This window comes from Cyprinodon tularosa, unplaced genomic scaffold, assembly GCF_016077235.1.
Source record: "Cyprinodon tularosa strain WSP-4 unplaced genomic scaffold, ASM1607723v1 ctg753, whole genome shotgun sequence".
Lineage (NCBI taxonomy): Eukaryota > Metazoa > Chordata > Actinopteri > Cyprinodontiformes > Cyprinodontidae > Cyprinodon > Cyprinodon tularosa.
Window position 1 is genome coordinate 306247 of NW_024039511.1, and position 14435 is coordinate 320681.

The window sequence follows — 14435 nt, forward strand, 5'->3', positions numbered from 1 at the left end:
CAATAATTAAGATAAGATTAAGACATAAATGTATATATCTCTTTTAATTAGCTTCTTTGTTTTTTCCCCTTTGTAATAATTACTTTATTTATTTATTGTCCGTTATAATCTTCAACTTTACTTATTTATTGCTTATTTCTTTAAGTATTTATTTTTGTGCATGTTATATTTTTTTCTGGTTTATTCTTTCCTTGTATTTTTTTACCCTATTGATTTCTTCCATGGCCTCATTATGCAGGGGGGGGGGAGGGGGGGGTGTATTAGAGGGTTAACGTTATAAGTATTGACTTTATTATTTTTCGTTTGGATGCTCTGACAGACCGTGTGTTTCAGTTAGCGGCGCATGTGGACACAGATGTCGACAATGCAGTTTTTCAGAATCCGGAGGAAGCGGCCCATCTTCTTATCTCAGTCAATAACGACCGCGGTGAAGTTGGTTTGAAGTTGGATATTCAAGCTCTGCGGAGTCAGCGGGATCTAGCAAACGTTTGATCCGACTGAGGGACTCCAATAAATTTTACTTTAATCAAGGCAGGATTGGTCCTCCATATATTTATGAAAGCAGAAGATGAAGTGAGAACGTATCATTAATAATGACAAGCATAAAAAACTGGGTTTTTTACATGAGCCATTTTATGATGGCAAGAAGGCTGCAGCTTTTCAGGGTTGTTTTAAGTTAAATTTCAATCAGTTTATTTATGTAGCCCAATTCACAACTCTTTTATAGTCAACTTCAACTAATCATCCAGACTGAAAATTAAAAAGTTTCATATTTAAGGAAACTCAATAGTTTGCATTGATTCATTAACGGACTATGTATTTATAAGATAACTTTAATTAAAAAAAGTTTTTTTTTAATAAACTGCAATTAAAAAAAAAGATATGGCGGACCATCGGGGGACAGTATGAGTGCCACACAGCCAATCCAAAACCTGGAAACAAAACACATGACTCTGAAACAAGGAAATAAACAAGGTTGCTGCGTTTGATCCTAAAGCCTGTTAGTGTCAGCATTATTCACTCTGTCCATTTTTTTGATGGAATATATTTGCCATTTATAGGAAGAATGAGGTCGGCTCTGCTTCACGTAATGGCGATTTTCATATTTTGTGTTGCTCTGGCAAATACGAACCTGTTCAGTGAAGTTGAAGTGGACTTGAACTATGAGCATTATGCAGAAAACAGGGCTGAAAACCTGCCTGCGTTTTTAGCAATGCCCTTCAACTGTGTGGTTAACCTTGGTTATATCTTCATGGGACTGTACTGGCTGCTCTGGAGCAAAGCCGCTAATGAAACGGAGCAAAGCTGCTACCTGAGGCAAGTCTTTGCCCTCATGGCTGTTTTTTACGCACCGGTACAGTGGACGCGCCTCGCAACGCTCCGGCGCGCTCCCGCGGTGCTGGACCAGTGGCTCACTTTGCCGATCTTTGCGTGGGTTCCTGCGTGGATTGACTACATAGAGCGCGCGCCAGGGAAGTGGCGCCCGGCACGCGCAGCGGTCATTGAACTCTGCTCCGTTGCCAGCTACGGACTGGCCCTTGCTCACGCTCAAGGCTTCGAGGTGGCACTGGGATGTCACGTGGCCATAGCTCTGTACACAGGGATTCGCGTGCAACTGACGCGCGGGGACGCGCGCACAATGGGCTACCTCCAGCTGGCAGTGATGTCCTGTGCCGGATTCGTGGTGCTAAAGCTGTTGGATCACTGGCTGGCTCAGCACTGGATCTTCCAGAGACTGACGGGACACTTCTGGTCCAAAGTGTGTGACGTGCTGCAGTTTCATTACAGCTTCTGTTTCCTGACTGCATTAACAGACAAGGCACAGAGGAAATCTGCAGCACAGCGGAAATGATCAGAATAATGAATCTCTTGCAGTAGTGCCTTTATTGTCATTATAGAAATGTGTGAGATTAAAAAGATGCTCCTCAGCAGTTGAGGGATACCAGTAACATACGGTACATAACACAGCAACTTCACCAACATTCATTTAAACCTGCAGATAGCTTACCTCCTGATTAACCTCCAATAGGCCTTAATCCTAATAAAACAGTCATGTTATAGGCTTCTCTTTAATGGTATCATTTCTGGTTTGTAATAACTCTTTACATTTTTCATGTAGCATCAGTTTAGAAAGAAGTTTATATATATATATATATACACACACACGTGTGTGTGTGTGTGTGTGGAAAGTGTCTAAATTAATAGCACCACAGAAAATGGATGAATGGATGGATAACATTTATCATAAAATTAATTTTGAGGGTAAAACGAGTACAGACTTCAGACTTTAACATTAAAACTGGTTGTGTGTGATCAGAAGGAATTAACTGAAAACAAAGTTTATCAGGATCTTCTCAACCTGCCATCCCCAGCAGAACCATCCAGTGCATCGCTGGACAGCAAGTCCAGTCTGAGATTTTCACTTCACTTCTATGAAAAAGTGGGTGCTCCTCAAGGTAATATTGTGTGGTCTAACCGATTTATTTGGTTCTTTTTTGTTTTCTAAGCTAAAAACCCTGCGGCTTCTCCCTGTGGTCTCTTTATTTGTCCTAGCTTGCTCCACACTGACGAAGCTCATCATCCAGTAATCCTGTAATCATGGCCTCACTTTGAGGCCATGGCTGTTACACACAAAAATGTCTGTCAGGTTTATTTTAAATAGTGCTGTTAAATCCTCTTCTTTCCCCGAAAAAAGTCAAAGTCAGACACTCTACAGTAAAGGAGATACAAATGGTAACTGAACTTTCCTTTTCAGTTTTATTTCTTATAAGTCTTTGCAACAGAAAAAAAACTTAACTCATTACAATAAAAACATTTGAATGGTTGAAGCTTATGATTTAAGTGTAAACCGCAGCCTTAGAAAAAACAACATATACCTATAAACTATTTCTATATAAACACTTGTGTGGAATGGATGTTCCTTTGGGCTTAAACATATTATGGGATAAATTATTTCATCATATCTAATCTACATTAGGGTAAAACGATGTGCAATATTTAAAGTAGAACCATGAAATTAGACGAGCGTTCATGTTTTAATAAGCTTCTCATTTATACAGTTTATTTGTAGGAAGTTGTCACAATGAAGTATTTCCATCTATGAAGCTGCTTCAACAAGAGCGCAACAGTTCTCAGCTGCCTCTACTTTCTTCCATTGCTTTATTGATCTTGAGTTCCTTTTCCACTTTCTGTCTGTAGTGAAATATGAGTGGGTGTGTGGATAGATAGACCACGCCAGTTTGCCAACATCTGCTTTAGATATTTCAGTACTTCTTCCTACAAACAACAAACGCCACATGGGCCGAACCATTCTAGGCTTCATTTTCACAGAAAGCGTTTCGGCCGTCCAGTCTGTAGGTGCAGATTTGTTTCTTCCTTTGTGTCATCTGCAAAATTAGAATGGGAAGAGTAAAAATAAGCACAGCCACACCAGACCTTTGTTCCTGTGTTGCTAATGTTGGTTAAAATAATAATTTTAACATCCATCATTCTGTCAGGGGAGGATTTTAAATATCTGACCTGCTGCTGCGTGTTAGCTAAACATTTTCTTTAGTTTGGAAAAGAAACCTCCTTCCTCCTTCTGTTTGTCCTGCGGCTCCTCCTTAGATGAGGTCGACTTTGTGCTGGAGTCTGAGGTGCTGCTGCCCCCTCCTGGACAGAGAAGACATTTTATTAGGGGAGGGACCAACATGGCAGATCTCAACAACATTGGATCACTAAAGCTTGATTTGGACCAAATGGTTTACCTCTGATAAGAATTCAAAAGATAAAACTGTCAAATGTCCTTTTAAAGATTGTTCACTATCATACATCACTGGTTATACACTATTGCTTAGTGTAATAATGTCTCAAAACAAACAGATGTGTTTTATAAATTGTAGAAGGTTGAATATTATACCAAAGAAGGCAAATTATTTCAGTACGAAAAATCTGGCTAACAATTCGGAAAAGCAACTTTAACTAGACTTTAAAACACAGGGACATTTATTGAGGACAGTCTGAAACATCAGATCAAAGTTTCTGATGCTTAATGCTTTTCATTTTAGTGTGGAAAATCTGCAAATAGAAGCATCATATTAACTGGTCTGTCATGCCTCTAACTTAACAATCCTGCTTGTTTAATATTTTTATTGCAGATTCTTCCAAATATCCAACTCCCCCCCCCAAAAAAGGGTGTAGCTGGGTGTTGGAATCGATATACTAGTCAGTTAAAAGTCATTTTAGGTTTGAGACGACATTATACAGGTTTATTTATACTAATACATCGGAACCATCTTACTGACCTGCTGAAGGGTTGACACCGTTGACAGACCCCTGAACATCGGTCTCCTCCTCTGCATAGCTTAGCAGCAGCGAACGCTGCCTTCGAGTTAACTTCCTGCAGGAAAAGGAGACAACATGAGAAGGCAGTATGAACCAAATGAAACCAATTCTCACCAAACCTCTCAAAATATTAACATGTTAATGAACCATTTTTTTTAATATTTCTAAGTCAGGGTGACATATTAAAGAAGGCTATAATAATGATTAAAATTATTCCTAAGTTCATTGTATTTATTTATTTAAAAACACAGACCTGGAAGGATTGTGAATAAAAATGACCCAAAGTTTATGTAATAAATAGGGAACTCTAAATGTATTCCTACAATGACAGATATAGATTTGAAGCATCAAATGAACAGGCAAAGATGATAAAATATGTAAGAGGAAAATTGATTTAAAAAGTAAATAAATGGTAGGTTGAAGCATGTTATTTAACCCCCTCTATGTAAAGCTTTTTGCACATTTCCACTGGTGTTTATGCTGCTTTATCTTTAATGATAAGCTCCAAGTTTTCAGCTTTAAATGCCTCCTTTCCATCACCTTTATCTCCCATCATTGATTACTACCCGATTCAAGTCAATAATCTGATCAACTACAGAGTTGATATTACTTTGATAAGGAAGACGAAATCAAAATTGAACGGAACAATGAAGCTTGATGGGGGTCAACACACATGTACGGATCTTACGTAGGCACTTTAATCTTGATGTGAACATAATGATCTCCATAACTGTAGCTGTTCATCCTCCGAATGCCCTTCCCCTGTAACCGGATCACCTGATCAGCCTGACATCCGGAAGGGATCTGAAACAGACAACAGTTGGGCTGATCAAGTCTATGAGATCAGAGTATACAACCATATAAGGAGTACAACCTGAGCTTTATTTTTTTAAATTATCACCCACAAAGAAACTGTGTATATTGGGGGAAACAGAGGAAAGCAGATTGTAACCATACCACATAAAACACACAAACATGATAGCAAAGAGTAAAATCAAAGACAGTTTAACTGGCACATTAAAGTCCAATGTGTGAAAAGCTCCACAGATATTCTTAATGGGTAATCTGTATATGGCTCACTTACCGCTATGCTGATGGTCTCATACAGGCCCTGTGTTGTGGCTGTGCCTCCAAGTATGGCCTGGGCTACAGAGATTAAAGCATCTGAGTGGATGTCTGCTCCGTTTCGCCTAAATACAAGGCTTTTCTGGACCTGCAAGATTAAATGTATCACAGTGTACAAATCCTGCATTGACTGACGCACTTTATTATAGAAAAGCAAAATATGATTCATTATATAACAGCAAAAAAGTTTTTAAAAAGACATCGGTCTTTGTTAAAAACTTACCCTAAATGTTATAAGAATTTCTTTTGATCCTACTGCCATGCGCACAGTCTGACCATTTTCCACACCTGCAAAAAAACCAGCACATTAGAGGCTTCAAACTTGATGCTAGCCTAGCTGAACACGAGCTAAACACAGGCGAGGAATCTCAAAAGAAAGGTTTTTTCAATCAAGACAAAGATTTACAAACATATTAATTTCATTTATTGATCATCAGAAGGTGAGAACCCACCTGCAGGAACCGGCACCGTCACAGTCTGCCTCTTTTTGGTTTGGCCCGACCCTCGGCACAAAACGCAGGGCGTGTTTATGATGCTCCCTTTCCCACTGCATCGCCGACACGTGCTGCGCATCATGAAAGGACCGGTGCTGATGGTCTCCTACAGCAGGATGGACAGATAAGTTCTCAGTGATGGTTCAACCTGAGGGGCTTAAAGGGCTCTGAATGTAGTCCAAAACTCACCACACCTGTCCCGTTGCAGTACTGACACTGAGACACCCGAGTCCCCGGCTCATTGCCCCTCCCATCGCACCTTGGACAGTTGTCGTCAATGTTCACACTCAGCTGCTTACTTGCTCCCTTCGCTGCCTCAGAAAAGGTGAGCTCCATTACATACTGTAGGAGAACAGAGGAGGATTCACTATAAAGCACATTTTAAAACAATTATTTTGTTTAATGTTACTAAAAAAGTTATTTTCCACAACTTAAGCTTTAAAGGTAAGGACACAGTGGATCTCAAAAGTATGCAGAAGACTCATGGTGAATCATTTCAGAACTTAAAGTGACTTATTTATTAGATACCTGGTAAAACTTCACTAAAACAAATTGAAAGGAGGAGTATATGTACTTTATTAGAAAGTTTGACTCTCCTTGAAGGATTTTGAAGACTTTTGCTCATTTACATTCTTTTCTGAGGCCATAGTGTACAGAGAAAGAACATCATTTCACTGTACACATTTAACAGTTTGCAGAAGGGTATAAAGCACATTTCACCAGCAATCAATACTCAGTGGAACAAAGTAAGGATGGATAGAGATAACCTAAGCTAGCCAAAAGTCCTGAGGGTCTCCTGAGGATGAGCCTCACAATCTTTACAGGACTACAGCAGGGCAGACTAGGGCTCCAACTAGGCCTGCAGCCATCGAATCTTCCTATTTTATCATTTATTCTTCTCGAATAATCAAAATGGAGAAGAAAAAATTAAAAAGATTAATTTAGATGTCATATGTAGTTTATAGTGGTTTAGATTCTTTAAAATGCATGCAAGGTGCAAGACAACAATATGAGCCAGAATTTTTTTCATATGGCACCAGCATGAATTTAATATCGCTTGCAGCCCAGCTCTTTCTTTCGGCCTTTTTCCCAGTTAAATTTCTCGTGATTCCCTTACTAGTGTATATGACCAGGAAAACCCCTGCTCTAGATAGTGATTCTAGGGAATGACTTGACAATTGTTCTAATAATAGATTAATCACAATTAACCTAATTAATCCTTTCAGCCATAGCTCCAACTATTAATCATTTGGATAATCAATTAATTAGTTGCTTATTTTTTATATATATAATCAATGGTATAGCAAAATGTAATTAATAGAAGATTGTTTTACCGAATTAAATCCAGTTGAAGCCTAAATTATGCTACTTGAGGAGATCTAACTGGAGCATATATACAGACAAAGAAGGTTTTCCATCCTAAATGTTTATACATTTTGTGCAGTTTTGTTTTAATTAATGCTGTAAGTTGGTTGTTCTTTCATGTTTTACAGTATATATATTTCAGTTAATTATTAAACAAATACTTAATTAGATGAAAACTAAGCCCAGTTTTTTATTTTGTCCTCAAATAGATCTGCTTATATGCATACTGCAGAATATTTACCAAATCAATGATGGAAAAGGTTTGAGAAGCATTCAATATGGTCTCATGTTTTATATCACAAAAAAACGTCCCCCCCCCCTTTAACAATGAGAGCCACTGCATCTTGGTATTTAATCCAATATCATTAGTTACCTCAGGCCTTTGGTCAAACATGTTGTTAATGTCTCCAAAGCCCATCCCCCCAGCAAACTCTCCAAAAATCTTTCTGAAGAGCTCTTCAGGATCAATAGTGGTCCCCCCTGCCCTATAGTACTGCTGATGGCCCGCTCCACTTCGACTCGGGTCAAAGCCTGCTGCTCCGTAGGTATCATACTGTTTTCTCTTCACCTCGTCGCTCAAAACCTGGAGAAATAAACACATGAAAGGGATAAATTGTTAACTAAACCTGCAAGCTCTCTTTTCAATAACTGAATTCTAAATATGTACTCTAAAGAAATGGAGACATGTTGTACCTCATATGCTTCAGCCAGCTTGGCAAACTTCTCTTTTGCCTCTGGATCATCTGGGTTTGTGTCTGGATGGTACTTTTTCGCCAGCTGAAAAATGATAAATGTGTAAAAGTAACGGCAAAAAAACACAATTTAAATGTAATAACCTTTGTATTAAAGTTTGTTTTAGGGTTGGAAAAGTGTTTGAATGTGTTTTAGACCTGATAATAAGCCTTTTTGATTTCTTTCTGGGAGGCACTGCGAGCGACACCCAAGATCTCATAGAGGTCCTGCTTGTTTTGCAATCTGCAGCTGGTGTGGAAAGAGTGGCAGCTCATGCCATGGGGACATTTCACGCCTGTAATGGAGCATAAAAAGACAAAATAAAAATAAAAGGTGATTAAAGGCTTTTATTGTGCATTTAAAAAAAAACAAAAAAACCTATGAATGTTTAATACTTCTACAGAAACATTATCAAACTGATTTGGAAGCCTCCCGATAATAGAAATAAATAACCAGATTCCTAAAAAACATAAAAAATGGGAACCATTTGAATGATTAATTCTCTACATATGGCAAACCATAATTAATAACTTAATTATCTTATATATTTATTAATGATATATGCACATATATACATTTAGAATAGAAAATCTCTTTATTGTCCCACAATGGGGAAATTGTGGTGTTACAGCAGCAAAAAATGAGAGTAAAAGTGGTCACACAAATGTGGACCTTACAAAAGTGAATAAAAAAAAAATTATGTTGCCACAACAAATGGACCTATGAGTGCTTTGATCAAATTACAGTGACATAAAGTCATATTTTTAGTCATGTCATAACATGTAATGAGCAGACAGCTTTATCCTATATCCTGGTATATCTCAAGTCACAAAGAGCTTGTTTAAACAGAAAATGTTTTTGTATTTTTATTTATAGATCCCTAGATGTTTGTACATTACATTTCCAGGGCTGTCAACTCTCACCAATTGGGAGTGAGACTCACCCATCCCAGTGTCATCACATACTCTTATTCCATATTCCCAATTTCTCACCCTAAAAAGCGAGACCTTAAAACTCAGATCTGTTCCACCTATTTATGTATAAAAATACCATGATGATCAAAATCCAGTCTGCGTTGTTAATTTAACAATGCTAACACATGAGGACATGCCAGGTTCATATCGAGTCCAGATTACCACTGTGCCAGGTATTGAAAAAAGACAGTTGTTACGAGGTATGTCATTTTAATTTTTATCTTGTCTCATCTGGACTAGGACAATTCTCTTTGTAAATTATTGAAGATTTTTAAGCAATCTAGTGCTTGAGTAAATATGAATAAAAAATACAGCAGCTAGCCTAAATTATTGAAGTGGAGACTGAGGGTAGGATAACATTAAATGGTTTGTTTCTCTTTACCTGGTTAAAATCCCAGTTTAAGTCCATGTTTTACTCACAAGTTAAATAATTATTGCACAGTCTAGTTTAATAATCTCCTGTTGGCATTTAGGAGTAATTAAACCAACACAAATATCAATTCTTAAAGCTTCCAGGTTTGCCTCTCAAACCCATAGGAGGTCCACAAAAAGAAAAAGAATCATTACTTTTTATTTTTCTAAAGATCAGCCACCCAAGAAAAGACCAACCACATCCAGAGAGGATGTGCGGAACAACTCAGTTATCCTGGATTCATAGAGGAGGAACCACAACGATGTTCTTCTTTTATTATTACTTATCATATTCATTTATCTTTATTTTGTTACATTAAATATGTTTAAAAACTTAATTTCCATCACACCTTCCAAACTGAAACATCCAGAGAAGAGCTGTCTCCTGTCTTGGTGAGTTTTTATAAAATCTACAGCCTCCTAGAAAGTCTGAATTATTTAACTGTTTTTTTCAAATGGTATGAAAACTAATCACATAATGAAAAAAGCTTTTTAATCCTTAGCCTATAACAAAATACTCATACAGTGTAGTTTGCATAGGCTTCGATTGCTCTGGTTCCAGTATCCCAGCCAGTAATCCAGTAATAGCTTATTAGTTTCCCATTGTTTAATTTGATTGAACTGCAGATAATAATTAATGAACTAAGTTGTGAAATTCTTAGTTTAAAGTATATTTAAGATGCAAGTATTTTAGTGGAGCCCTTTCTTCTTTACTTCAATTCTCAAAAAATCACCAGAATGTAGAAAATAATGTATATTGTGAAAAAAAAGTGTTCCACATAACTACAGATCACTTATTGTTACTCAGTAATATTTACTGTGCTATAAAAATGCCCCATTTTGCCACTTTGTTTCAGTTCAATCCTCTGAAGCACCTATCCTCATCTCACCCTGACAGGGTTTCCTGTCCAAACTATTTCAAAATCTCCCCCCAAGGTTTGGTGAAAAGTTGGCAGCCCTGCATTTTCTGCAGATGCAGAGGGTTTCTGATCTGCTCTGATGTCAGAGGGGTTTAATGGCCAGCTGTAGAGGTGATGCAGACCCTTCAGGGTTTTCTACCAGAACTTTCACAGCAGCTGTTGCATCATCTCTACACCAAGGTTAGCTGACTTGATAAATGCAGAGAAACAACACACGTCATTCCACTCCCTGGAGATCAAAGCCGCCTCCAGGTTTTATTAAAACTACTACTTTGTTAGTCTCTTTTACTATTTGTTTGCGGTTATGCAAGTCTTCTCACCTGTCAGAGCCCTCAATGTCACCGAATGACGGGGAGCCCAGGAGCTCAGGCTGGCTGCTATCCCTCCCCGGTGAGGCTGACAGGCTGCCGCCTGGAGAGCTCCTCCATGTCTCCTTGAAGTGGCGACAACACGGCTGCTGAACGGGCCGGGACAAACTGAAGTTCCCAGCAAGCGTGTAGTCAGCCGGCTAGCGGGGCACGCCATGTTTTTCGGCACTACCGCTGTTCGTTAGTAGAAGTGCGCATGCTCAAGAGGGGTAAAGCGGAAATGGCCTTTCAAAATAAAAATAAATAGAAAATAAAAAGTTATAATAAATAAAATGAGATTAAATAAATCAGTTTGTACGTAAGCCTAATTCAAAATGTAACAAGTTTTATCATAAACCGTTTTCATGGCAGTTTGAACGTTTCAGTTCTGGCAAGGAATATACCAGGAGTGAGGTTGTAATTCACTGTTTTTTTTTGTTTTTTTGTTTTTTTGTGGGGTTAAATTTTCTTCAGCGTTGTTTTTTATGTATATATTTTTGGGATTTTTTTTCACATTTTTTTTTACCATTTGTGTCCAATGGATAAACATTGTGAGACACGGAACGGACACTAGATGGCAGTATTGAGCTGAGCGATGATTTCATCAATTCCTGCTGTCAATAATAATAGAATAGAATAGAATAGATTTACTTTATTTATCCCAAGCTGGGAAATTGTAGTGTAGCAGCAGCTTTACACATAGTGACAGTCACAACACAATAAGATAAAGAAAAAGTAAAAAAAATCACATAACATCCACACGTATTTACATTATAAAAGTACAGTGAACAGTCCTAAGGTGCAGTGAACAAATTATAAATAATGTATTAAAAACATGAAGTGCAGTACAGTACAGTGCTGGTTACTATATGCTGAAACAAGAGGTTATTTTTTATTGTACAATGTGATGGCATATGGCAGGAAAGATTTCCTGTATCTGTCCCTTCGACAGCGGAGCTGGAGCAGCCTGTGAGAAAAGGTGCTCCGCTGTCTGACCACTGTGTGGTGGAGAGGGTGCTGATCATTGTCAATGATGGATAAGAGTTTATTCAGCGTTCTCCTCTCCACCACAGTCTCAAAAGACTCCAGCCTGAGTCCAAGTACAGAACCAGCACTTCTGATGATTCCATCATTGGATCATCATCATGAATCCATCATTGGATACACGAGCACAGTTTAACCAACAATGGTTTATGTGTTGACCTATGTGAATGTTCAAGACTCCTGGCAAAGTTGGTAACATGTGCCAGGGGTGGAGCTAGATGGGGGACCAGGGGTGGCCATGGCCACCCTCAGCCAATTATTGGCCACCCCTACCATTTTTTCCCTCTAATACAGATGGTGGCAGCAGTAATACTCTCAAGTGGAATATTCCAACCATTTTTCATGTATTAACAATTACTTGACAACAACAACAAAAAAAACTGTGGTTAATTATGCACATCAATATTAAAGATACATTAAAGATAATAGGTGCAGAATGCCTGCTCTTCAGAAATAGATTTTGTTTTATTCGGTAAAGAGAAAATGTCTCTACAAGTCACTTAGAGGTCTTCAGTGAAATTATAGATACATAACTGTTTTAGTAAAAACTTAATAAATAATCAATTTATTTAGATATTTGTTTTTGTAAATATCAATTTTTTGCAGAATAATTACTGATAAAACTAGGTAAGTAATGACAATGGAAAAGATGTTCACCCAAAACTCAAACCTGAAAGAATTTTCTCCACTAACGAGTCTGTGGGAAAGTATAATTTGTCTTTATTAGGAAAATATGGATGTTTTGCTTGTTAATTTTCCTGTTGGCACAGAGTAGATTGACCCTGAGGTTTTGGTACCTATCTACTTTCGGCCACCCCTCAGTTTACATTAATTATTGCCTGGCCACCCTTATAAACATTTTCTGGCTATGCCTCTGGCATGTACGCATTAAAAAGATGTTATGGCGTGGTTGTGACTGTCACCATTTTTTAATTAAACAAATTAAATAATTTTTTTTTCTAACAGTTAGCCTAAAAACATGAAGTATAGAGTAAGTAAGTAAGAGGTATAAGAATGTAGAAATTCAAGTTTAGAGTTTAAGGAACATTTAAGAAAAGTCTCTTTGAGCAAATGTTCACAAGAAAAAAAAACATTCATTGAAAGTAAATGTGCAGTCATGCCTTCCTTTTGAATAATTTTAAGACAATCCTTAAAATATTACATTAACTTCTTCGCAGAAAAAAAATTACATAACAATATAAGAGGTCATTTCTTAGATGAAAGTGGGGAAAGACAGCATTTCATTTCATGTGTCAGGTGGTCTTGATGTCAGACAAAAGCTGAGAAGAAAAGATTAAAGCTGTCATTCCAAACATATAATATAGATTTGTCATATGATGGAAAATTTTAATAAAGGGGTTAAATAGATTCATCCCTCTCTCTCTGTGTCTGTATGTCTTGCTTCATGCCTTGCTTCCCTCATTTCCCCAAAGCAAACTTCAGAAGCGCATCCATCTGTATAGGTCAATTTGAAATGTGGCCCTTATGAAAAAAATAATAATAATACACCTAATAAAAACTGTTCAGCTAAAATCAACCTCATCAATTTTTTTAAGGCAACAGAGCAAAATGAGTATTTTAACTTGCTTTGGATGTTTTCTCATTCTCTTTTTACAAAAAAAGTCAACTGCTCAGGAGCTTTGTAGGTAAAAGCTCCAGATTTCTTTAACTTTTTAAACATAGATTTTTTTACAGGTAATTATACTGCAGTAAAATAACTAAATTTAGATTTATTTTCAGACTGATGAGGATTAACACGATTGGCGGTACAGGACTGGCCCACGTTGAAAAATGGTTTAGAGGCTTTCTATGACAAATCTAAGTGAAATGCTATGAAACAGGAAGTTGTGATTTAGTGCAATAGAATCGTTCGGGGGAGTGGTGGCCTAATGGTTGTGCTTGTGTTCCGGAGGTTCTTAGTTCAAGACCCACACACTCCCACTGACTGCCACACTGAGTTTCTGAGCAATACCCTTAACCCACACTGCTCCCTGGGCGCCGCACAATGGCTGCCAAATACTTCCCAAGGAGATGGTTAAATGCAGAGAGTTCATTTTGTTGCTTAGTACTTGTGACAGTGTAACGACATAAAGTTGAAGTTCTTATTTTTAGCAGAATTTTAAGGGCTAAAAATGGGTATTACGCTAATGATTTTGTAAATGGCATTTATTTTAAGACCTTTTTTTTACACATTTTTCCCAGGGGAAGCAATGCTTTTAAAGGGGCCCTGTGTTTATAGATTTGAAACTGTGGTCAAAGAATCACAAGATTTGCCTCTAATGAGGACCACACTACCACACAGCCACTGTGATATCCATAAATATGTCACAAATAAGTATCAACAAATAAAAGAGAACACATACTTTCTTGTACTTTTTAAGGTTTTTTTGTGCACGTATACCCATGTGACAACAATAAAGTCATCCCGCAGACAGTGGAAACTGAACATCTTACATTCAGAAACACACAGCTGGTGATGTAGCTGCAGGGCAGAGCACATATCATCAGTGAGAGGGAGCAAATGTCAAACCATGTCCAGTAAGATGCTCCACACTCCTCTCTGTTGTGGAGATCGTCTAACTGTTATGGCAACAGAATGAGCTACTGTACAACTCAACACTCTCTTTGAATTACCGCTTTCATGTGTCTTATTTGCATCTGCAGTGTCAACTCATTTTTATGGAGAGAAATGCTGAATGT

At 37.8% G+C, this 14435-nt stretch overlaps 2 protein-coding genes across 2 annotated transcripts; one reads left to right on the forward strand and one right to left on the reverse strand.

Annotated features, from left to right (window-relative positions):
* The first annotated feature begins 969 nt into the window (after positions 1–969).
* Positions 970–2058, forward strand: tmem187 (transmembrane protein 187). Its single transcript, XM_038270182.1, has one exon. The coding sequence runs from the start codon at positions 1067–1069 to the stop codon at positions 1850–1852; it is 786 nt and encodes a 261-aa protein (XP_038126110.1). The 5' UTR covers positions 970–1066; the 3' UTR covers positions 1853–2058.
* Positions 2059–2733: 675 nt separating this feature from the next.
* On the reverse strand, positions 2734–10909 carry LOC119773254 (dnaJ homolog subfamily A member 3, mitochondrial-like). Its single transcript, XM_038270169.1, has 12 exons — positions 10665–10909; positions 8198–8334; positions 8001–8084; positions 7681–7890; positions 6132–6284; positions 5901–6048; positions 5672–5736; positions 5408–5536; positions 5012–5127; positions 4284–4378; positions 3520–3651; positions 2734–3386 (listed from the first exon to the last, which is right to left on the reverse strand). The coding sequence occupies exons 1-11, from the start codon at positions 10867–10869 to the stop codon at positions 3533–3535; spliced, it is 1461 nt and encodes a 486-aa protein (XP_038126097.1). The 5' UTR covers positions 10870–10909; the 3' UTR covers positions 2734–3386; positions 3520–3532.
* Positions 10910–14435: the final 3526 nt, after the last annotated feature.